General features: G+C 43.1%; 1 protein-coding gene across 1 annotated transcript in view; it reads right to left on the bottom strand.

The window, feature by feature from the left end:
* Positions 1–315: 315 nt before the first annotated feature.
* LOC138259477 (cytochrome P450 2G1-like) overlaps positions 316–26219 on the bottom strand; it is a 320857-nt gene continuing 294953 nt past the window's right edge. The window contains exons 7-9 of the mRNA XM_069207247.1: positions 15545–15732; positions 7160–7301; positions 316–734 (exon numbers count right to left, since the gene is read on the bottom strand). Of these exons, the coding sequence (XP_069063348.1) occupies positions 547–734; positions 7160–7301; positions 15545–15732 (518 nt within the window). The 3' untranslated portion in view covers positions 316–546. The remainder of the gene's footprint in view (positions 735–7159; positions 7302–15544; positions 15733–26219) is intronic.

Below are 26219 nucleotides of genomic sequence, written 5' to 3'. Positions count from 1 at the left end.
CGGGAACGATGCACCAATTTCTTGTAAATATGTCCCTTAATCTGCCTTAGTCTCCCTGGCCTTCCTGTTGGTACTATCCCTTGTCTCTGGAGTCATGAAGGTAGCAGAAGAACGAGAAAGTAAGCAGTGCTCATACAGCCAAGAATACTTTGCGTAGTGTCCAATCTTTGCGGTGGGTCACAAATTAAATAGTGGGTCAGTCCTGGACTATGATCATGGCTCACTAAAGGGTGTCACTTTGATTCCTCATGGCACTTAGGTGAATTAATACATGTAACTCGCTCCATAAAAGATTAACCACTCCACCCATTTGCATTTATCCAACTCTTGCTTTATTGGATTAGGAACTCACAAGACTGCATGCAAATATCAGGAGTTATATTTTAGCACATGCAGGATTTACTTACTAGTGAATTTTTAGTATATGCCTTGCTTTCAGCTTTAAACCACACAGTTTACATACAGTTGCAATTCTAAATTATGCGTACCCTCCTTTTAGAATACAGATATTAAATGAGACACCTAAATTAACACTATGCCAGCGGTTCATCCAAAGCGTGGAATGAGGTGGAGTTGATACCGGTGAGGCAGATTCGAAAATCCACTTATCTCTGGGGTGAGGTTGATATTATCTGGATTTCCAGCCGCTTTTAAAGTGAAGTGCTGCAGTATGGTGGTAAAAAAAAGGAAGAGCTCCATGCGGGCAAGTCCCTCCCCGAGGCAAATGCGCTTCCCTAGAAGAAAAGACAAGATTCAATTATGATATTCAGGAACAAAAACTGGGCACCTTGGAATTAGGTGCAAGGAGGAGAGGAATATTAAGACTTCTCATTGTCTAGCCATGACAGGGGAATGTGTGTCTCTCGCTATCAGCCTTAGTAAGCCTAGAAACTAATAGTTTAGAACATTGTCTTTTCAAGAAACATGAGCACCAATGAAGGACAGGTTATACTCTCAATATTTTACCCCTTGAGCAAAGTAGAACAAGTTACAAGTTGGGAATAGTTAGAGAGAAGAGTACTTTAATTATTCAGATCCCCAAGAAATTCCTGGGATTTGAAAACACAAGAGACTAGTACAGAAACATGTCCAATAGGATAGATGGGGGAGGTGGCTTAGTACACCATTTCCCTTTTCTGAGTATTGTTAATATTGTATACGTAGAGAGGTGATCTAAATAAAGCAACTCTCCTCCATTACTTAATACAATGCACACAAACGGTGTACCCAAAAAGAGCTCTGGCAAAAGTCCGCCTTGCAACACAGTTGCAGGCGCGGCAGCAGCTCTATGATGAAGGAGTCAACTTTGTATGGATGAGGCTATGCTTCTTTTTTTTAAAACAGTGATTCAGAGCTATAGAAATGTGAATAATCCTCAGGGATATACATTAGGGTGAAATATTATCCCTGTACGAGCATCAAAGCCTCTATTTAGAGGTAACAAAATCATGGACTATTACAAAGTGGATACTGCATATCACATTACAAAACACAATTCAGAACATATTACTCATTTGATGTACACATTTCTTATTTGTGCATAAGATATGTTTATTAATAAGATTAAGGAGCTCATTTAGAGGATAGTGGTATGGTACTCCGTTATAAAAATGACGGACATCCTGTCCTCCTTGTTAAAAAGTGCATTAGGATATAAATCACTTCCATCAAAGAGAGTGAGGTATCCATCACACTTGTGAAGGATAACCAAACTACCAAACTCTAAGGCCCTACATTTGCAAACAGGAACAAGCAATTTGCATAGTATTACTCTGTATTTTACACAAAGGACTTTGTGTAGCCAGCAGCCATTGTTATGGCAGGCTCTTTCCATTATCTACGCATAAACGTAGCAGTTTGTTGCACACAATATAGGGGAGATCTCATGCACGTTTCCAATGAGCATCAATTGCTTATTTTTGTCACTAATGAGGCAGCACTTTAAGGTGAAGGTCAGAAGAATTGTTTAAACATCAAGGAAAATGTTAATTTTCTACTGTTTTTTTAATAAAAGTTAAAGACATAGCAAATAACAAATATTTGCAGGTTTTGGCAGAATGAATCGTGGCTAGAGGCTGCCATCCATTGGTTTGAAGTACTAGTCTCATTAAACATAATGATGCAGGGCTGCAATATTTCTCTAGTGTCAGCTGAACGTTTGTGATCCTATTTATACGATTCAGACGTATTCGTACATACCAGCCCATTTACTGTCCTTCTGTGAAAAAATCTGATTTCAGTAACTATAATCTTGAAGGAACATGTGATAGTGGTAAAAATGAAAAAAGACGAGAACTGTTGAAATATGTTGCTATATGTTTATGGATAAGTAGTGGATCAGGATTCGGGGAAGATACAAAAACAAAAGAAATTAAAAACGCAGAGTCTAGGGGCGTTCCGATTGTTTTTCTGTGATATTCCTGCAATGGTAATTTACTCAGACCTCAGGCATAAACAAGCAATGACTGTAGTTTTCCTTTTATTTTGACTTCTCACACATTGTATTACACCCTGAAACCCATTTTCTCTTTGGCTTTGTATCAGCATCACTCATGCAATGATAATGTTGAGTAAGGCAACTACTTTCTAATTTTAGACACATCTAAAATGTAATCATTTACTTATGTACTTCAAAAATGTGGTTGTGATAGTACGATGACCTACATAGAGACAATATAGAGTAACATAGAAGAAAACAATTGTCCAGTAAGAAATTATAAACACTTTAGAATTATAGATATTTTGTGATTTACAGACATTATAGAATTATCACCAAAGGCCCTATTGAAACACAAACTATCATTTATTGGGCTCATCCTATTAAAACATTTCCCATTAGCACTCAAAGACCATCTCCTCCCAGGATTCAAACAGTTGGACCTATCAAAAAACATCAATGATGCTCTAATTATGTATAATTCCATCAGGGATTGTGTGTTAAACATCCAACCCCCCTACATCTGAAGACCAAGCTGAAACAGCATAGGCAAAAGCCTACGTTCACTGATTCCCTGTAAAAGTAAGATAGGAAATTTTCCATATAAAATCTATTTTCCCACAGTTCTCAATAGATTAATAGCGCAAAGAATGTAAACTAACCATTAATTCTACCAAACTAGTTTACCTAATAGCTCTAATTTCCAAATCTGCCAACCAGACTTAAACTATTTTACAATTCCGGTACCAGAATACCACCACCCTAAATCCTATCACCAAAATCCACCAATCTCAAAATTCAACAAGCTTCTCCACTACTTAGTGGACAAGGAAACTTCTATAAAATACATGTCCCTGTCATCTAAAACAAACAGCACCTAGACCATTTCTCTCCCGTTTTGCCAGAAACATGAGGATCCCTAATCAATGTGTACCACTCTTTAGGCACCTTAAAAGACATTCTAAAATTTGGCCAAATCAATCCAATTATTTTTAAAATCATAGAAACCAAACCATTACACCAACATTCTTGCAAAAAAAACATTGAATATATCCTGTGAAATTTAAAATCCCTGCCAAACTTGGCTAGTTTATGAAATTGGGTTATTGGTTTACTGGGGTGTGAGCTCTGGTCAAGCAGCAACCACAATTTTGTCAGGGTGAGGCACAAGCCAACCTTAAATTAACTTGTGCTCAACCCTCTGGTAGCTTGGCACGGAGCAGTCAGGCTTACCTTAGAGGCAATGTGTAAAATATTAGTGCAACACTTCAAACAGTAATAAAGTGAAAACACCACACAAAAAGGATCTCACACCAAAACGACACCAGCACAGTGGGAAAGTACAGTAATGTGCTGTATTGTTTAAATATGGCACATTCCTGCCCTTTCCCTTTGAACCAGGAAAGTGCAGCAAGGTAACGGGCTGCTCTGCCCTGTCCCAAAAGTCCATAAACATGGGCCCCAGTGTTTAACCGGGCTGCATTTCAGAATTCAGAAAAACCTGCTCAGACATATTCATCGTAAACAATGAAATTGGAAATGAGTATGGGAACATATTCAATGTAAAAAAGGAAATCTGAGAGTTTTTTACTATAATATAATCCTGAGCTTTGCCAAACTGCCACGGTAAGAAAGCAGAAAGTTCATAACACCCATGATGTGACTGAAATCTTGTCCCTGACTTACGTATGAGGGTAAGTGCTGAAGTTATAACAAGCAGGCCTACCATAAGGCAGAACCCTTGCATTGTCTCAAAGCTGGCAGCGGGTCTGCGATCAAGCAAACGGACTTTGCAGATGGGTCTGAACAACTTAATCATGATCCAGTTATCTATATTTCTGTGTTTTGGGGATGGACTTGGGTTCCCCGCAGCCAGAGACCAGAAACTTTCACTGTTGGTAGGTAATACTGTTGATCTTTTGAGATCCACCGACTCATCTGCTGTGCTATTATTTGTGTCTACATATCAGCTTAAGGAGTAATCTAGCACAGCTTGTGAAACAGAACAGATAGGTGAGTCTATTGCTGTTATCTGGGTGTCTGGTGCTATTATGAGTGTAGTACATATTGTCGTAATAATAAGTTGCCATATATCCCTCCAATCTGGTTGATGTCAAGGGCGTAGCATTGGCATCCGCAGCTCCAGTGGCTCCCTCAATACAGTACCCTGGCCTCAGAGGCCATATTTTGAGAGTACATCTCCAAGTACCCACACATTTTGGAGGAAAATGAGAGGTGAATTGAGAAAAACTATGTTTTCACAATCAGTAACTAATAGACCTGTCATCCTTAGGGTGGTCTTCCCCTCAAACTTTTTTCCTCCTCGCCTCCAATTTTGCCAAATTCTTTTTTTATTGGCCTTAGAACTCTGTGCACTTCACCACTGCTAACCAGTGCTAACGTGCATGTGCTTTCTCACTGAAAAAAGGTTTGATTGGCATATTCCCAATTGGCAAGTTTGATTTACTTGTAATTCCCCTGTGGAGTGGTATAACATACACACAGGGCCTGCAAATTAAATGCTACCAGTGGGTCTGCAGCTCTTATTGTGCCATTGACTTAAGAAGTGCACCTAAAACATGTCCCAGGCCTGCCATCAAATTTTGAATCCAGTGTTACTCTGCCATGTCCACTTGGCATTTACAGCCCCTTGCCAAGCTTTAAACTCCCCTTTTATTGCATATGTCACCCCTAAGGTAGGCCTAAGGTAGACCATAGGGCAGGGCGCTATGTAACAAAAGGTAGGGCATATTCTTTGAACTTTTACATGTCCTGATAGTGAAAAACTCCCAAATTCTGGTTTCACTACTCTGAGGCCTACCATCGTGTAAGATAATATTGGGGATTCCTTAATACACTAAATAAGCTGTAATTCCTAATTGAAAGGCAGTAGATGTGTCATATTTAGTACCCATGGAATTAAAAAAATGAATTATCTTTAATGGTAACTTTAGTTTTATTATTACAATTTTGAAAATGCCACTTTTAGAATTTTCCTGCTCCCAGCCCTGTGTCCTGCAGCCTGTATCTGATTGCATGTCTGTGGTGGGTGATAGCTGGGCTTTGTGTATTCCCTCTAGAAAGTCCCAAACAATGGAAGCTTAAGTGTGACCTGATAGGCCATCCTGGGAGGATGTGAGGAAAGAACTGGGCATCTCCCTCCCATCCTCACTTGCACCTGAATAGCTGTGTCCTGTCCCCACACAAAGGGCTACATACCCCCCTGTAGTGAGTCTGGAGTCAAGGCATGAAGGAAGGGCCTCTGTGCACTTCAAAGGCCCTTCTTTGAAGTCTCTCCCACTTCAACGGCATCACCTCTTCAGTACACCTCTAGACCTGTGGATAGCCTGTCAGGAAGAAGAACTGCTGTGCTGCTATAAGGAAAGTCACTCTGTTGGCCTGCTACTCTGCTGGACTGTTGCTTTGCTGTGTTGACTTGCTGCCTGCTGCCCTCTTGACTGGCAGTGAGGAGGACTGGACCTGCATCTTTTCAACATAGAACCCAGAGTGACTCCCAGGGCCAGCTGACTGATCTCATGATCTGAAGTCTCAGGGACATTAAAGAATTCCAACCAACCTACCGCCACCCCTGGTCTTTGCCATCTGTGAGTCTACCCAGGCAAGTGGTGCCACCTCAGTCCAGAACTCTTGGACCTATGCAGATGCATCACCATCAACCAGAAGTATTGTAATCGCTGTGCAGATCGGAACTGGTGCATCGCCTCTGTTGCATGGATCAGAACCAGCACATCGCCTATGCTGTGGGGATCAACTTGACGCATTGCTGCTGTTGCGGGAAGAGAATCGCCACATCATCTTCGGACCTGCCACATCTTAGAACTTACACATTACTGCTGCTGCTTGGAGAAAATCAATGCATCTCCTCAACTGCATGGGGAAAATTGGTGCATCTCCTTTGCTGTGGGGATCAACACCGGCAAACCACTTCAGATGCACCCGCAACTTTGTCATCAACACAACAGGATTATGGTACTTTTGTTCAGCGGGCTTCTCTGGGTCCTTGTATCTGGCCCCTCCATTGCAGGTGGCATGATTCTTTTACTTTGCCCCTGTCCAGAGCAACCAGATGTCCCGAGTTGGTGCTTCTTGCTTCTAAATGCTATATTACAGTTAATTCTCTAAAAATTCATTACTGAACTTCTACTTATTGGATTTTTGTCACTGTAGACTTGTTTTATTAATTAAATTATGTTCTACTTTTCTAACCAAGTGTAGTATCTTTTTGTGTGGTGTTTTTACTGTTTTACTGTATGAAGTGTTGCACAAACACTTTACAAATTGCCTCCAAGTTCAGCCTGAATGCTCTGTGCCGAGATACCAGAGAGTGAGCACAGGGTAATTTAAGGTTTGCCTAACACTTACCTTGAAAAGGACTATGGTTTCTGTTTGATAAGGGTGCCTCTGCCACCCAGAAACCCAATTTTTTACAGTAAGGCTCTTTCAATTGCAGATAAATCTCTTTCATTGAGATCATTGCCTCTCTCATGAGAACTCCAAAATAGTAGATTTTCCTGTCACACCCTGGTGGAGGAGGACAATTTGCCACAATATTTGGCAGCAGCTTAACTCTAAATCATATATTTAAACACTGCTTCCAATGTTGACTTTTGAATTCAAGATCCCTGTTTTCATGTCCAGCTTTAGTTGATCGACTGCAACATCTTCTTAACTTGTGTTTTAGTCAAAAATAAAGGGAAATACCTGCAGAAAATGGCATAAATGCATCATTTTTCTTAAAGTATCCATTGTCATCCAGGAAACGCTGGGGGTCAAAACATTCTGGACTTCCAAACTTCTTTTGGTCATGAAGCACAGAGGTCAGTACAGGGATAACATCTGTGTCCTGTGTGACAAATGAGCACAATTAAAGTGAGATAGACAGAAAATGAAATTATTTACTAAATACAGTGTGCAAACAAGTCTCAGGCGTGTTGAAACAAGGATAGATAAACACAGAAAGCCTTCATTAAAGACACAAATTAGGAGCTCGTTTAGAATTTGGTGGGACAAGAGGAATGCAATAAATTAGTGGTGTTATGTATTGCCCCACTAATTTCACTGTCCGACTGCCTAATTTGGAATCGGGGGAAACACATTGTTTTGGACAGCAAGCTTCAGATGGCTCTGCTATCAGAAACACTTTAACTTATGACCCATCAACCACATGACTACTAGGACATATAGGAGTTTGCCCCACTCGATTCATGTCAGATGGCATCATTAATGTTTCCTGCATGAGTCCACCATGGTAAGCATGATGGATTAGATTAAGGAAAACTTAGAATGCCTCCAATATGAAAGGAGAAAATGCCTTGTACTTCAGCGACATTGGTTCTTGGCATTAGTGAAACAAACCGTCACCTCTGAAATTTGTTTTACTAAAACAAAAATAAGACCAAGAGATGCCAATGAAACATATGTCTAGTTGGTATAATGATGTGCCTTCTGTGTCCTCTGAACAAGAGGATGCACAGAAGGCAACAAAATAATTATCAAGCAGGGGGGATCTCAGAATATGATGGACAGTCTTCAGCCAGGGACAGAAAGCCAGGCACAATGATGACCTCACAGGCTAGGGAGCTACTTGTGTTGACATGGCCCTCTAAGTGCTAGAATCTGTGAAATTGTAAAAGACAACATGTAGGTATAAAATGATATTTTGGAAGTGTGTTTGTAGCAACAAGTAATAAATAACTTATAATTTGTGTGAATTGTGTTATTGAAAGCCATTCGGAAGCAGTGGTGCAGGTAGATGCTTGGGTCGCCTATTTCTCTAAATTATATGGCGGGAGTCCGAAAACCCTTCATCTTGCATGGCCGTTCCTGCAACCTCTAGTATTGAATTTTAAACTGATGCTGAGGCTTGTATCAGTTTAGATCTTGAGCTGGCTGAAACAGCGAAAACATTACATAAGATGAAAAGGGATGAAGCATGAGGCACTGACCACATCCCAGGCGATTTATTCATGTCCCAAAACTTATATCTGGGTGCCTTGTTTTAATATTCTGGGTAATGATATTTTGAGAGGGGGCGACATTCCACCTTCCTGGAAAGGAGCTGTTATTGTCCCTATTTCTAAGAAGGGAAGGTGAGATGCCCCTTCCAAATGCATACCCATTAGCCTGATAGATAATAGTCAAAAGATCTTCTGCAGACAGGTAATGTCTAGACTTCTCCAGTGGACAACTGACCATAACATCTTAACTGATTGACAGGCGGGCTTTACATGCAGGTTCACTACTGTGGACCAGGTATTCCACTTCATGACGATACGCTGGAAGTTTGTTGTCTTGAGGCGGGATCACTTACATGTGGCATTCATGGTCTTAAAGGGCTGTTTTTGACCTGGTCCCTAGGAATAGCGTGTGGCAAATTCTGGAGAATTTTAGGATCCAGTGAGATATTTCAGGAATTTTGAGGGCCCTGTGCTATGAGTCCTACATGCATGTTAGGTGGAACACGAAGGGTGATCTCAAGCCCAGGATTCCTAAAAACCAGGGCATTAGGCAAGGATGTGTGCTTGCCCTAAAATTGTTCAGCCTGTACGTCAACGGGATAGTGAAATAGCTGAGACACATCAAATATGATGCATGAGAAACAGCAAACATTATGCACCAAAATCTGCAGGCACTAGTACGTCAATTTGGTTTACTAATCACACAGTCCTCTTCTCAGGGACACTGATGGGACTTCAAACACTGCTAGATCAGTTCTATGTCTTCTGTACGGCTAGGGGCCTGAAGATTAACCCCTCAAAATCCAATTTTATGGTGCTAAACCCTCACCCCTCTTTTAGCAGCAAGATGATTGTGCAAGGGGAATACTTGGAGCAAGTGAGAAATTGTAACTATTTGGGAGTTAGATTGGCTGAAAATCTGTTCTGGGCACCTCAGATTGAAAAAAGTAGAGTCATTCTACATCAAGGGTCAGTCTCAGTGTCAAGGAAATATAATACAGCATCAAGCAGAGAGGTTACTCTAGCCCTTGAGTTTTTTCAGGCTACTGCTCAGGTAGGGGCTTTATACGGAGCCGAGATCTGGGGTTGTGCGGAACCCATCCCTCTTAGTTCAAATAGAGAATCAATTCATTAGGTCACTGTTTTCCTTGCCTACAAGTACACCGTTGAGATTTAGCTATTGAGAAGGTGAACTATGTGGCCCTGCTGAAACATTTGGGCCCAGATTTATACTTTTTCATGCAAAACAGCGCTAAGACAGTTTTGCATGAAAAAGTTTACCTCCGGCTAACGCCATTCCAAGACGCCGGCTGGACTTCATATTTATGGAATGACGGTAGCCGGCGTTAAGGACCGGCTAGCATCATAAAAAAGGACGCTAGCCAGATGGCGAGGCGTAGGGGGAACAAGAGGTGGTGTGTCAAAGGATGATGCTAGTCTGGTTAGAGGCATAAAAATGACGTACAACCCCCATGGACAAGACTCCTGTCTTTGTAAAGACAGGAGTCATCCCCACCACCCCAATGGCCATGCCGAGGGGACTTATGTCCCCTGGCCATATCCGCTGGGCCCAGTGCCATGTAGGGGGGACCAAGTTAGGCTCCTCTATAAAAAAAAAAAAAAAATATTGAAAATACTTACCTTAGTTACCTGGGATGGGGTCCCCCCATCCTCTGGTGTCCCTCTGGTGTGGGTGGGGGTGTCCCTGTGGCTAGGGAAGGACACCTGTGTTTCCATTCCATGGTCTCTGATCATGGAAATAGGCCCACGTGTCCCCTAATGCTTGCCCTGACCCAGGCGTTAAATAATGCCGCTAAGCAAGCTTAGCACCATTATTTAAGGCTACCTTCCTCCATGCGTGATTTTAGCACAGGGGGTTAAATATGGCGCTAAGGCCATATATTCATTTTTTGCACGGGAACGCCTACCTTGCATCTCATTGACGCAAGGTAGTTTCCACAAGCAAAAAATTATGCTAACTCCAAAACTTTGGCGCTAGGCAGGTCTAGCGGCAAAGTATAATTATGGAGTTAGGTTTGCGCCAATTTTGCATCAAAAAATAAAGCAAATTCGGTGCAAACAGAGTATAAATCTGGACCTTGATGTTTTGGGTGCGTCACTGGACTACATCTGGAGCTGGTAGTTTACAGAGACTTCTTGGGGAAGCTATTCAGTCTAGATAAATCTGTACGCACCCCATGGCTGAACAAGGTAACATTTCCACAAAGAGTTTACAACTGACCCATGCGCTCATTTACATTAAATAGCATAAGATCCAAATTGGAACCACCAATTGCTTTTTTTGTCTGATGGTTCCAGAGTCAGAAAAGAACTTCATTTTTGCTGTCCAGGTTATGTTATGCCTTGCAGGAAGTGGATTGTGGCACCAGGTAGAATCATGGGTACTGTACACTATTGGGAGGCCTACAGGCTCCTTAAGTGTGAAACAAAGGAACAAATTGTATTTGCAATCCCTGGATGCCTCTGTGTAGGAAAGTACCATCTTGCCTGGCATGTTACCCCCATTTTTCACTGTATATATGTTGTTTTAGTTGTATGTGTCACTGGGACCCTGGTAACCCAGGGCCCCAGTGCTCATAAGTGTGCCTGAATGTGTTACCTGTGTAGTGACTAACTGTCTCACTGAGGCTCTGCTAATCAGAACCTCAGTGGTTATGCTCTCTCATTTCTTTCCAAATTGTCACTAACAGGCTAGTGACCATTTTACCAATTTACATTGGCTTACTGGAACACCCTTATAATTCCCTAGTATATGGTACTGAGGTACCCAGGGTATTGGGGTTCCAGGAGATCCCTATGGGCTGCAGCATTTCTTTTGCCACCCATAGGGAGCTCTGACAATTCTTACACAGGCCTGCCACTGCAGCCTGAGTGAAATAACGTCCACGTTATTTCACAGCCATTTTTACACTGCACTTAAGTAACTTATAAGTCACCTATATGTCTAACCTTTACCTGGTAAAGGTTAGGTGCAAAGTTACTTAGTGTGAGGGCACCCTGGCACTAGCCAAGGTGCCCCCACATTGTTCAGAGCCAATTCCCTGAACTTTGTGAGTGCGGGGACACCATTACACGCGTGCACTACATATAGGTCACTACCTATATGTAGCTTCACAATGGTAACTCCGAATATGGCCATGTAACATGTCTATGATCATGGAATTGCCCCCTCTATGCCATCCTGGCATAGTTGGCACAATCCCATGATCCCAGTGGTCTGTAGCACAGACCCTGGTACTGCCAAACTGCCCTTCCTGGGGTTTCACTGCAGCTGCTGCCAACCCCTCAGACAGGCATCTGCCCTCCTGGGGTCCAGCCAGGCCTGGCCCAGGATGGCAGAACAAAGAACTTCCTCTGAGAGAGGGTGTGACACCCTCTCCCTTTGGAAAATGGTGTGAAGGCAGGGGAGGAGTAGCCTCCCCCAGCCTCTGGAAATGCTTTGTTGGGCACAGATGTGCCCAATTCTGCATAAGCCAGTCTACACCGGTTCAGGGGAGCCCTTAGCCCTGCTCTGGCGCGAAACTGGACAAAGGAAAGAGGAGTGACCACTCCCCTGACCTGCACCTCCCCTGGGAGGTGTCCAGAGCTCCTCCAGTGTGCTCCAGACCTCTGCCATCTTGGCAACAGAGGTGCTGCTGGCACACTGGACTGCTCTGAGTGGCCAGTGCCACCAGGTGACGTCAGAGACTCCTTGTGATAGGCTCCTTCAGGTGTTGCTAGTCTATCCTCTCTCCTAGGTAGCCAAACCCTCTTTTCTGGCTATTTAGGGTCTCTGTCTCTGGGGAAACTGTAGATAACGAATGCAAGAGCTCATCCGAGTTCCTCTGCATCTCTCTCTTCACCTTCTGCCAAGGAATCGACTGCTGACCGCGCTGGAAGCCTGCAAACCTGCAACATAGTAGCAAAGACGACTACTGCAACTCTGTAACGCTGATCCTGCCGCCTTCTCGACTGTTTTCCTGCTTGTGCATGCTGTGGGGGTAGTCTGCCTCCTCTCTGCACCAGAAGCTCCGAAGAAATCTCCCGTGGGTCGACGGAATCTTCCCCATGCAACCGCAGGCACCAAAAAGCTGCATTACCGAACCCTTGGGTCTCCTCTCAGCACAACGAGCGAGGTCCCTCGAATCCAGCGACTCTGTCCAAGTGACCCCCACAGTCCAGTGACTCTTCAGTCCAAGTTTGGTGGAGGTAAGTCCTTGCCTCACCTCGCTGGGCTGCATTGCTGGGAACCGCGACTTTTGCAGCTACTCCGGCCCCTGTGCACTTCCGGCGAAAATCCTTTGTGCACAGCCAAGCCTGGGTCCACGGCACTCTAACCTGCATTGCACAACTTTCTAAGTTGGTCTCCGGCGACGTGGGACTCCTTTGTGCGACTTCGGGTGAGCACCATTTCACGCATCCTCGTAGTGCCTGTTTCTGGCACTTCTCTTGGTGCTACCTGCTGCTGAGAGGGCTCCTTCTTTGCTCGACGTCCCCTCTCTCTCCTGGTCCAATTTGCGACCTCCTGGTCCCTCCAGGGCCACAGCAGCGTCCAAAAACGCTAACCGCACGATTTGCAGCTAGCAAGGCTTGTTGGCGTTCTTTCGGCGGGAAAACACTTCTGCACGACTCTCCACGGCGAGAGGGATCCGTCCACCAAAGGGGAAGTCTCTAGCCCTTTTCGTTCCTGCAGAAACCTCAGCTTCTTCTGTCCAGTAGAAGCTTCTTTGCACCCGCAGCTGGCATTTCCTGGGCATCTGCCCATCTCCGACTTGCTTGTGACTTTTGGACTTGGTCCCCTTGTTCCACAGGTACCCTAGATTGGAAATCCACAGTTGTTGCATTGTTGGTTTGTGTCTTTCCTGCATTATTCCTCTAACACGACTTCTTTGTCCTTAGGGGAACTTTAGTGCAATTTGCACTCACTTTTCAGGGTCTTGGGGAGGGTTATTTTTCTAACTCTCACTATTTTCTAATAGTCCCAGCGACCCTCTACAAGGTCACATAGGTTTGGGGTCCATTCGTGGTTCGCATTCCACTTTTGGAGTATATGGTTTGTGTTGCCCCTATCCCTATGTTTCCCCATTGCATCCTATTGTAACTATACATTGTTTGCACTGTTTTCTAAGACTATACTGCATATTTCTGCTATTGTGTATATATATCTTGTGTATATTTCCTATCCTCTCACTGAGGGTACACTCTAAGATACTTTGGCATATTGTCATAAAAATAAAGTACCTTTATTTTTAGTATAACTGTGTATTGTGTTTTCTTATGATATTGTGCAAGTGACACTTGTGGTACTGTAGTAGCTTCACACGTCTCCTAGTTCAGCCTAAGCTGCTCTGCTAAGCTACCATTATCTATCCGCCTAAGCTGCTAGACACCCTATACACTAATAAGGGATAACTGGGCCTGGTGCAAGGTGCAAGTACCCCTTGGTACTCACTACAAGCCAGTCCAGCCTCCTACACTCTGGGCATGGGGAATTAGGTCTAAAAAAGTCTTGATTGAACTGCAAACGCTTTGAAGATTCACATGCACTTTACAACCTGGTCTTAAGAATGACATTAGTGGCTGAGTAGGAGTAGCACTTTAGTTTTAGTAATGTATTTTAGCCTGTTCTTATTTTTTGAGTGTCGTTATTGAGAAATACCGAAGTAAATGTCACACAATCTTGGAAACACAAACGCAAGAGAAACATGAATATGCATTCTTTGTGAACTTCCTGTTTATTATTTATTGTAAGCAAAAGTGATCTTTTTGTACGTACTGTTGATATTGGATGTTTTTGTTTGTAACTTTCAGAACCTCTTAGCCGAAATAAAGTATTTATGATGATGAAATCATTTATTCTTCCTGCAGGGCATAAAGAACCATGCCCACACAATTCTGGATGAAGAAATCAACGGCGTGCTTTGCATTTCTAACATAATTTAATATATTATAACTTATCTCCTCTCAGAGTCTAACCACAGGGCCATATAGAATTAGCCAACACAGATGGTGCTCACCACTGTTCCCCAAGTTGCAGACTAGTAGAACAAAATATCAAATTACAATGCTGTCAGGCACATCCCAACACTACACCCATTATCTTATGTGGGGCTAAATTATATGTAGGCCAGAGTGGCAACCCTCTGACTGACTGTAAAGGTTTGGTGTTGTTGTACCCAGATTAACAGATGTGGGAATGTGCCAGCTGGAAAATGTGGCCAGTAAAATCGAGTGTGGATTGGGCAGGGGGTACAGACACAAGTGCAGCCTGGCTCTAGACAGACGCTCTCCTACTGCACCTATACAGCTTGAAAGACTCCCCTCTGTGTGACACTAGCTTCCCCTGCTCTTGGTGCCTTTACTATGTCTTAATTGGAAACGTGCCCATTATTCCACACAGAATTGGGTGCACATGTAGATTTCTACTCAGTAAAATTGAGTCCGCATGATCCTCCCAACTCTAGCTGGAATAATTCGTACCTGGATGATGTAAGTTAGCAATTGAAAGTCAGAGATGGTAATTATGGCCCTCCGGCACTAGCCAACTCATAAGCATGCTTTTAGTGCTGTTTCTATGCATATATCATAAATCACTTTTAGTAAGACTCTTCGAATTTTCCTATCATTGAGAAAAATCACGTACAGTTTCTCAGCAAGGTAATGTGATTAATAGACTGTAATGAACTACTCTTTCACCGGTTTGCCACTGGAATGCCATTTCCATCTGTATCATGTCTGCTAACACGAAATATCAGTAAATGTAGAAGTGGACAGTTTAAGTATTTGCATATTTGTTGGTGGCTGTTCCAATACATCACACATTTATATGAGCCTTTGAGTCATTTTCTTTAAAACCTTTCCACAATTTCTGAATCAGGAGAATGAGGGACATGTTTGTTGCTCATTCTCACGCATTCCCAAATCTCTTAATGGATCACTAACAAAGGATTCAACAACTAGCTTTCATGAATAATGAGGCCAATGAATATTAAAACGAGACTAGCAAATTTTCCACCTTTATCAGATGGAGGCAGAGCTTGCTCTGTACTTTCATCAAATTATCTAATTTGACAGAAGTTCAGTTTTCAGAACACAAATGTAAGATACTACTTCTTTGTTTCATTTGTACCTTTGGAATGGTGTAGCCCCTAAACGGTGTGTCCCGTGTCACAGAATGTAGCACATTCAATGGGATAACATCAATAAAGCGCTGGATTTCATGGATTACAGCTTCAGTGTATGGCATCTTGCTTCGGTCATCCATACAAGGTAGGCGACTTTGACCAATAACACTGTCAATCTCCTGGTGCATTTTTTCTGTTTGAAAAATATATGAATCTGTAAATGTCAAAGTTTGTGTTTTCCTCAGTTATTCTTGCTCTGTATATGATATAAAACAAACATTATTTTACAGTCACAGGCGGTTGTGTGTTATGTAGAAAATGTGCCCTGATGATGACCCATCTTTTCTATACATAGGTATTGTATTGAAACATTGTGTAGTAACAAATGGGCCAAGGAAAGTCTTTGGGCTAAATTAACAGCAGTTAATGTCATTCAGGTTATTAGCAAATCAACTATATAACTGTCTACTCACCACCTCACCACTAATGCTTGTTTTTTGGCTCACTAGCTGTGGCTAATCTTGCTTAACCATGTAAATCTGAGCGTGACACTAAGCACTGAAGACTACAATGTTTGAATGTATCTTTTTTGCATATTTATTATATGTGTGTGCCATGTAAAATGAGGCAATTAGTAGATTCAAGACAGCTTATTTATCTATTTACTAGCAATATATTCCCCTCATGATACTAACATCCAAATAAAATGTGCCATCCACATAACTTTTTATCCCTGTGCATTGATTAGTCTCGATCATCTGTAAAGCCCACTGACCATGTCATTATAAGAGACAGAAACTTAAAAATGAACCACATAGCTAGGCAGCTTCCTTTTGTTTTGATACTTCAAGTTAATAAGGATAAACTGCTTAGTCATCTTGCAGTTAACAGTCCAAACAAATTAAGAGTTCGTTCATTAAATTCTGCCACATTTCCCAATAAACGTTTTGACTCTGAGTGGCTTCAATTCCAAATTCTATTTTATAATAGATGTTTGCAAGTTTCAAGAAACCTGGGCTGTTTGAGACATTTAAAACTGGGCTACATGACTTTTATAGTACTGAGGCTATCCAATAACTTTTAAGAGGTCTAACAGAAGGGCAAAAAATATGGATTGAAGTGTTTCTCAAGTGCAAGGTAAAGGTGTTGCGGGCTGGCTGAATAGTTATAGAGTATGTTGCCCTTATGTTTTCTACAAGAATTTAAATTCAATTATCCACATTAATTTTAGTAGTAACAGACTTCCAAGCAGGAAATAGTCTCTTAGATAATGCACTCTAAGCACCTTGTTCAGCTGTGGTGCACCAATGACTATTCTAGCAGAAAATGTTAAATGTCAGTGAGATGTCTGTTGTAGGAAATATTATCGTGTTTAAGAGTTAAGGTATCCTCCAAATGTCAAGCCATGTGATCAGTTTTCTCTCACTCATTCTGCTAAAAATCTAAATGATCTAAACTTACAATAAGGTTTGGATGCCTGTAATAGAGCATCAGTGTCTGACCTGTCTCTGCCAACATATCGTATTTGGAGAAATCATAAAGACATATTCTTTGACGTTTTACAATGTTTTATGATAATTGAATATTGTAGAGGTAACAGAGAGTGTTCACAGTAACTACATTCCCAAGCGTTGACCCTCCCTAAGTGACATTTTATCCATTAGTACCATTGAGGCTCAAATTAATGAATCATCCAATTACAAATGTCTTGTTTCTATTCATGAGATGATCACAGAAATTGCTATGACTCTAAACAAAATCCATTCTGCTAAATGATACTATAAAACACAGGATACAAAGTAGCAAATATTTAAATCGCTTGGTTGGCAAACTATATTGGAGTGCAAAGTCAGACTAGTTCTAACAAGGAAAAAATCATTTATATTACTAATATTGAACAGAAAGAACAGATAAATGAATAACCGGGACATTGTGTCTAAAGGTTTTTCTTGTCAAGAGGCCCATGCATTCTGATAAATAGCTGCTGATCAGACCCCTTGTACTACCTTTTGGGTTTTACGATTTTGGCCCTCTCTGTCCCATTTTTGGGCTATGGTAAAGAAAATGTCTGGTTTGAATATATAATCTTTCTCAGTATCCTAAGGAATTAAATGATATTATCATATTTACTCTGAAGGAAGTCGCTACACCTCTAAAATGCAGAAATTTGATAATGCCTAGTTTAATTTGGTTTCCAGCACAGAAGAACATGGCTGACCTGGCATGCATGTTAAACATTCTTATTGGAAAATGTCTGACTTTAGGAGGTCATTATATATTTGTAGAATTCACCAATTGACAGCAACCAATAGATTAATCTTATCAACCTCTGGGAGATTATGGGAAAAATAGAGATGTAACAGTATACGATGTTGGACTTGAAAGTGATGTAGGTAACAAGCTTTGCACGTTATCTAGGGTAAAAAGGGGAAAACCATGGATGGCTCTGTATTTATCACTGCAGTACATCAAATATACATCTTGGTTGAAATTCTATTACACTTATATATTAATTGACTGACTACACATCATATCATAAGCCAATGGTGGTTCGTGAAACTGCAGCTGTTCAATCAATTATAGCATGGGCTTGGAGGACCAGGAACATCTCACATTTACTAACTGCTGCCTGGCATGTATCACACGTGTCTAATATGAGAGAGCCATTGGAATAGGAAATAACAGTCTACAATCATTTAGATATAAATGGGGTCTAGAATGGAGGTTTCTTAAATTGTAGAGGTGTAAAATTTACTGATTCATTTTATAAAGTTTTTTTGTGAAGCCCATTGCCGGCATTTATTATTTGTTACTTCTACTTTGAAATTAATTATATTAGGTTGGTTGATAGATGTTGAATGGTCAAATAATTGTGGCAGTTCTGTTTTATTTGTTGTTTTTTCTGATTTACTTGAAAGTAGTTTTTTTTTTATTCAGTATATTGCTTTTTCTCAATGGCCAAAAACAAATGTAACTATCTAGGAGCAGAAAGAACTGAGGCGTTTGACTTCCCTTCTTATTCTGAAGGCATCCAAGATGAAGGAGAATTAACAATGCATCTTAACAGCTCATGTTCCTCTGACTTTTTCTTGGCCAATAATTTAAAAAAGGTTTCAGCCATTAGGATTTTGAGAAAGGCTTTTGATACATTGGCTGCATCTGAGGTACTTTCCTTCAAAGACATTTCACCAATGGGAGAGAACTCCCTTCTGTGCCTCTATGATATATCAAAGATTGAATAAATACAGCGAAAATCATGGACATCGTGGACCAAAAAACAGCGACTTACCACGGTGCAAACTGTTGTACTTCTCAAACCTGCCTTATTGCTTCAACCTCCAGAATGCTGGGTATCCCATGGTGGTGTAGCTTTCAGGTCCCAAACTATGATGGTCATCATATAGTGAAGAAGAAGCCATGTGGTAACATCGCTCTCACTCCTCCCAAGTACCCATCTGACCCACTGTCACCTATTTCTGGGAAAAGCAATAACTGTACCTTTGCTCAGGCCCAGCTGGATCATGGGGAGTACTCCAGATGGGCTCCAACACAATCTAACCCTCCCCACCCTTGACCCCAATAACCATGAGGTGGAGGAATGAATCGGACAAGAAGCAGATCCACAGCTCAAGTAGCAACAAAAAAGCTTCCTTTCAAGGTTAATTTTAGATGTCTCCAAATTCAACCAGAACAAAAAAGGAACACATATAGGTTGTCACTCATTTCATGGGGCCTTCTGAGGGGTGTTTAAAAAACGACTATAGAAGTAGCTGCTTGGTGGACAGGATGTCCTTGTATGTAAAGCCTGGGATATGAAAGAAAGAAGAGAAGGTAATGTGTGTGTGTTTTTTTTAAGTACTCAGAGTAGATAATAAGTTAGAAAGAAAGCCAGGATATTAAGGGCCTGATTCAGATGTTGGCATTGACAGTCCTGCCGCTGCATTTTTGACTGAAAACCCATTTGCTGCCGTGACAGTCCACCCCCAGAGGATGGTTCTCCAAGTTTTTATCTCGAAAGTAGAATGCAGGTATGCTAGGAGTTTAATTTACATCAAAGTAAAACTCTTTTGTGCTTACCATTTTTATCCAATTTTACATTATCAATTATTGATTATATTTCCATTTGAATTCTTATATTGGGTGTAAGAAATTGGGTTGTTGGTTGGGGGGTCTCAAGCAACAGCCAAAAACCTTGTCATGGTGAACCACAAAAGTCACTAAATCGACTTATGCTTATCCGTCTAGAAGCTTGGCACATAAACAGTGAGGCAATATGTAAAGTATTGATGCATCACACAAACAGTAATGAAGTGAAAACATAACACAAGAAAAATCCCACACCAAGTTAGACAAATAGAGTAAACTTTAATAGATGAAATGAAACCAGAACAACACAAATCAAATTTCAAAGATTTAAGGTAAATATAGCACCTAAAATGACAAAGCGTCACTCGTAATTATCTGATTGCACGTGACTGGGAGAAAGTCACAAATTCATGCCAACTGAACTGAAGCGCGAGCCGGACACAGGGTCCTGTTGAAAGAGTTATCTTTTAAAGTCTAGCATGAATGGTTCATTCGCAGTGGAGGAGGCTACGAGGAGCCGAAGGTCATAACTTTAGCATGAAGAGCAGGCCAGGAATCATGGACGGTTGTTGTTGTGGTGAAGATGCGTCAGGTGTCACGTACCATTGTTGTTGGAGCTTCACACTGGCAGTCACTGTGGGCTGTTGATGCTGTAGTGCAAAGCAGAGATCTTGCATTGCCAGTAGTTGCTGGCAGTCACTGTAACTCAAAAAGTCTGGTTCACTAGAGCTTTGCATTGGCAGTCAGTACAGGCGGTAAGAACTTGGTGCAAACCTGCCCATTCACTGTTGCAGAGAGCCCAAAACTTCAGAATTTTTTTTTTTTCTTTTAGAAGGAGGTCTACTGACAACTAGGCCTGGGCAGAGAGCGCAGAGTTGTGCTGAGCGCAACTCCACGAAGTGCAAAAAACTCTGCAGCACTACACAGAGATCCGCGAGAGGGTGGAGTTCTCCGTTGTGCCCCTTTGCATTGTGTTTGATGTCAAACACAACACGAAGTACATGCTCACACTCACAATTTTGTGCGCGAACAGCACCACATGGTGCACATGGGTGGTGCCACCTTGTTTTTCACTCTGTTTATGGTGCTGGGCCTTCAACTTTTCATTCGACTTCAATCTTTGCAATCCTCCATCCTTACACTTAATCTACCCCTATTTGTTATTTATTGAATTTGTGTGTCTGACTATTTTTATGTTCTAATTTTTTTGTGTTTTTTGTGACTTTTTGTATTTTTGTTTTTCCCTTATTTCTTCCTTCCTTCTTTTGCCTCCTGTTTATTTTCTTCTCTTCTTCACCCTTCCCCACCCAGCACCATGGCAGAGCAGGACAACAGCGGGTGCCTATCTTGTGGCCGGTGATGCCATCAAGAGATACAGCCTCAGCCGATCTTTGGCAAGAAGTAGGTGGCAGCACTGGTTTTCTTTGTGCAGTGCCACCTCCCCTCCACACTGGTACAGGCGGCAGGCCCGGGAGCAGTTACCCCCGGCGGGAGCATCAGCAGCGTTAGTCAGGGCCGCCATCCAGGTCCAGCTCACCACCCAGCATCTGACGCATCGCTGGGCGGATATAATTGACCACGAGCATGACCTGCCAAGCGTCGAGATCCCGGGGCTCAGTGAGTATTATATTTTTCTTGTGTTTGTGTTCTACAATGCTAACTTTTTTCTAAATAGCATGCAGCTTCCATTCAGAGGTAAGTTACATTTCCTTTGTGTTAAGAATATTATTTATTATGTGATCTAGTTAGAGCTAGGCAGGTGCTCAACACTATATCATTGTACTCGTAGGTAGGCACTCGCTTTGGCTGATTATTTTAGAAGCCATTGCAATGCAGACTCCTCTGTCCTCCTCTTTCCATAGTAAATAAGTGATGTCAGTGAGTTAGTGTTCTCTGTGAATATATGTAGCTCTTACAGTCCCAAACAATTTCATAGTGAAGCAAGTATTCATGCATTGCAAAAACAGGAGACTCAGTTGGTCCATCAAGGGGCTTGAGAAATGAGAATAGAATAAAAGATAATTCATTGCAATGCATTAGACCCCAATGTAGTTTTTGTTAAGGACATTTGGAATATGGATTTTAGGAGTATAGCCATGTGAGAAAGTAGCCTCTTTCTAACATGGTTACCCCCATTTTTGGCCTGTTTGTCAGTGTATTTTAACTGTGTCACTGGGATCCTGCTAGCCAGGAACCCAGTGCTCATGGTCTGTGGCGTACTTGTCAGTCTCTGTCACTGTTTTTGTCAGTATACTTAACTGTGTCACTGAAGTCCTGCTCACCAGAACTCCAGTGCTCATGCTCTCTCTGGTTCTAAATTTGTACTTACATACTGGTAACCCAATATTTCACTCCAAATTGGCCTACTGGAGCCCCCTTATAAGTCCTTAGTATATGGTACCTAGGTACCCAGGGCTTTGGAGTTCGAGGGGATCTTTATGGGATGCAGCATTACTTTTGCCACCAATAAGGAGCCCATACAAAAGCTTCTACTGGACTGCCATTGCAGCCTGTGTGAAATAGTGCATGCACTTTTTCACAGCCGTTTTCACTGCACCAGGTCACTTATAAGTCACCTATATGTCAGGCCTCCAGACCCTGAAGGCCAGGTGCAAAGCAGAGGTGCCCCCACATTGTCCAGGCCCGTTTTCCAGGGCTTCGTGAGTGCGGGAACGCCATTTTAAGTGTGCACTGTAAATACCTATGCACAGCTTCACAATGGTAACTCCAAATATGGCCAAGTAAGGTGTCTAACAATTGGGAAGTGTACCCCAATACTGATTCCAGTATTGGTTGCAAAATCCCATGCACTCTGGGGGCTCCACAGTGGACCCCCAGCACTGCCATACCAGCCTTCTGAGGTTTTCACTGCAGCCCCAGCTGCTGCCACCTCACAGACAGGCGTCTGCCCTCCTGGGGCTTGAGTAGCTCAATCCCAGAAAGGCAGAACAATGCATTTCCTTTAGGAGAGGGGTGTTACACCCTCTCCCTTTGGAAATAGGTGTTGCAGGCATGGGAGGGGTAGCCTACTAGAGCCTCTGGAAATGCTTTGAAGGGTATAGATGGTGCCCTCCTTGCATAATCCAGTCTACACTGGTTCAGGGACCCCCAGTCCCTGCTTTGGTGTGAAACTGGACAAAGGAAAGGGGAGTAACCACTCCCCTGTCCATCACCACCCCAGGGGAGGTGCCCAGAGCTCCTCCAGAGTGTCCCTGGGTTTTGCCATCTTGGATTCCAAGTTGGTGGGGCACTCTGGGAGCATCTGAGTGACCAATGCCAGCAGATGACGTCCGCGACCCCTCCTGTTAGGTGCTTACCTAGTTAGGTGACCAATCCCCCTCTCAAGGCTAATTAGGGTCTCTCCTCTGGGTGTTTCTTCAGATTCGGATTGCAAGACTCCAGCAGGACTCCTTTGCATCCTGTACTTCATCTTCTACTGATGCATCAACCACTAACTGCTCCAGGAACTCTACAAAACTGCAACAAAGAAGCTAAGACGACTTCTGCAACATTGTATCTTCAGCTCCTGCCAGCAACTGCAACAGTTTCCAGGTCGTGCATCCTCTGAGAACTGCCTGTCTTCAGTCTGCACCAGAAGAACCAAAGGAATCTCCCATGAGTGACTTAGTCACTTTCTTGCTTCAGCAGGCACCTCTCTGCAGCCAAGACCGGTGGCTTGGGTCCCCTCTCCAGATGACAGGCATGGATTCAGCGACACAGGAGATGGACTAAAGTGACTCTGACACCGTCCAGCTGTCCAAATTTGGTAGATGTAAGAGCTTGCCTCCCCACTCAGGACAGGCCCCCCATGGACTGCATGATTTGCAGTTGCCAAGGCTTGTTTGTGTCCTTCCCAGAAGTTCTTTGTGCACAGCACAGCTTAGGCCCCCAGCACTCCATTGTGCAATGCACAGCTTCCTGAGTGGTTCTCCGGCGGCGCGGGAATACTTTGTGTCATGCTGCGTAGGCCAACATTTGCACCTTCTTTGTTCACATGCTGTGGGACTCCTGTGCACACTGCCTGCTCTTCTGAGGGCTCTCTGAGTTGCTGAGAGCCCCCTATGACTCCCCCTCCTGGGTAGAGCCCACCAGGTCCTTTCTGGTGCCAGGCAACCACGTGTCTTGTGTGAGCCAAGGCTTGTTTGCGGAATCCAGCAACACAAACCAGGCTGCATTCATCCATACGGCGTGGGACATCTTCTGCACCAACCGGGAACCCACATCTGTCTTCTTTGGTGCAATACTGCCTTTGTCTTCTCACTGGTTGTTCTTCTTTTGCACCTCCATCTGGATTAGCAGGGGCTCCTGTTCTCCCTGGACTCTTCAGTGCTTCTTAGACTTGGTCCTCTTCTTCCACAGGTCTTCAGGTCCAGGAATTCCTCATTGGTGTCTTGCAGTCTTTTTTGGTTCTTCCAATATCTTCTATCACGACTTCTTGTGTGTTTCAGGAAACTCACTGTGATTTACTCTTGTTTTCCTGGGCTCAGGGTGGGTTCTATTACTTACCTTTGGTGTTTTCTTACACTCCCAGCACCCCTCGACACACTACACTTGCCTCGGTGGAAAACCAACTTTTGCATTCCACTATTTTAGTATATGGTTTGTGTTCCCCCTAGGCCCATTGCAACCTATTGTGATTTTCAGTTTTTGCACTATTTTCTGACTATTTACTTGCCTGTTTTTGGTTACTAGTGTATATATTGTGTAATTTACTTACCTCCTAAGGGAGTATAGTCTCCAAAGTATTTTTGGCATTGTGTGACTAAAATAAAGTACCTTTATTTTTGTAACACAGAGTATTGTCTTTCATGTGTGTGAGTACTCTGTGGCTACAGTGGTACTGCAAGAGCTTTGCATGTCTCCTAGTTCAGACTTGGCTGCTCTGCCTACAGCTACCTCTAGACAGCCTGGCTTCTAGACACTGACTACATTTCATTAATAAGGGATAACTGAACCTGGTATAAGGTGTAAGTACCTTTGATACCCACTACAAACCAGGCCAGTCTCCTACAAGTCAACTCAATGATAGTTGATCATACTAGTATAGGACCATAGGCGATCTAATTTAAGTACAATGTTGTTGCTTTTGCCTGTTATGTAATACTTTTGTGGAGATTTACGGTCCCACTAATGTATTTTTTATCTTCTTTACTTCTTACATCAGCACCCAAGGGCAAAAAGAGGGGAGCTGTGCCATCGGAACCCGATGCCAGTGGCGGCTCCTCCGTTTGGGCCGAGGAGTGTTGTTCCCCCGCCAACAGCAGCAACTGCAAAACCTTTGAAAGAAAACAATAATAAACTATGTTTATTATCGCTTCCTTTAAAAGAGGCGGGGCCACGGGGGTGACGTGCACTGAGGGGGTGTGCTCAGCACTCCCTCTTCACACCCACCTCCCCCCCTTCCCGTGCCTTCCTGCGCGCCCCTTCCGCGGCCCTCGAGCCACTACTGACCAATGCTGATGGCTCTGCTCATCTCAGTAAGTCCTATTATTTAATATTATTATTATTATTTTCCTGACTTTTACCTCTCCCCACTTTTATACTACTTTTAATTTTGCCTTGTTAACATTTTTTATACTTTCTCTCTATTTTTCTAACTTCCCTAGCAAAGTTTTTTTCATTTCTGTTATCCCTGCTTTAACTTTTTTTTCTGTCTTTCATTGACCATTTTGCATTCCTCCCCCTCATTGCTCTTCAATGATTCTGAGTCAACATCAATCATAGGCCATAGCTCTGTCCCTCTGTTACACAAAGCTTTTGGTTGGCTTGACTACCTGGCTTTTCTAACATTCCAACAAAATGCCCAGAGTGATGTTTTTGACAGAAGATATTTCAGTCCGAACTGTAATGATGTTTTGTGGTTCATTTTTTTATTTAAAAAATTAAGAACTGGAGGTATACCTGGCATCTTAGAACTGTATGCAGTTTTTTTGTAGCTACACCAACCAGTGGAGCTGGCTCAAGTTCTACTGCTGCAGGAGAAGATGGAGAAGGGGGAGATGTAGCAAAAGGGATGGGCAATAGTAAGTCACATTGCTTGCTTATTGACGATTCTTCTTACTCACTAGCTACAAGGGCGTTGTTGTGATCTGATTTATGAACCCCCCGCATTTCAGCTACAGTGGTGGCTGGGTTACTTATGGCCTCTTGTATCTGCAACTCAGCAAAAGCACACATAGGGGGTCATTCTGACTCCCGCCGGCCGCGGTATCTGCGGGGCCGGCGGGAGCCGCCAGAATACCGCTGTGCGGTCACAAGACCGCCGTGGGTATTCTGGGTTTCCCGCTGGGCTGGCGGGCGACCGCCAGGAGGCTGCCCGCCAGCCCAGCGGGAAACACCCTTCCACAAGGATGCCGGCTCCGTATGGAGCCGGCAGAGTGGAATGGGTGCGATGGGTGCAGTTGCACCCGTCGCGATTTTCAGTGTCTGCATGGCAGACACTGAAAATCTTGGTGGGGCCCTGTTACGGGGGCCCCTGCAGTGCCCATGCCATTGGCATGGGCACTGCAGGGGCCCCCAGGGGCCCCACGGCACCCCATACTGCCATCCTGTTCCTGGCGGCCGAAACCGCCAGGAACAGGATGGCGGTATGGG

The sequence above is a fragment of the Pleurodeles waltl genome, chromosome 9, assembly GCF_031143425.1.
Source record: "Pleurodeles waltl isolate 20211129_DDA chromosome 9, aPleWal1.hap1.20221129, whole genome shotgun sequence".
In the NCBI taxonomy this organism is placed as follows: domain Eukaryota; kingdom Metazoa; phylum Chordata; class Amphibia; order Caudata; family Salamandridae; genus Pleurodeles; species Pleurodeles waltl.
This window is presented reverse-complemented; position numbering and strand designations above follow the sequence as displayed.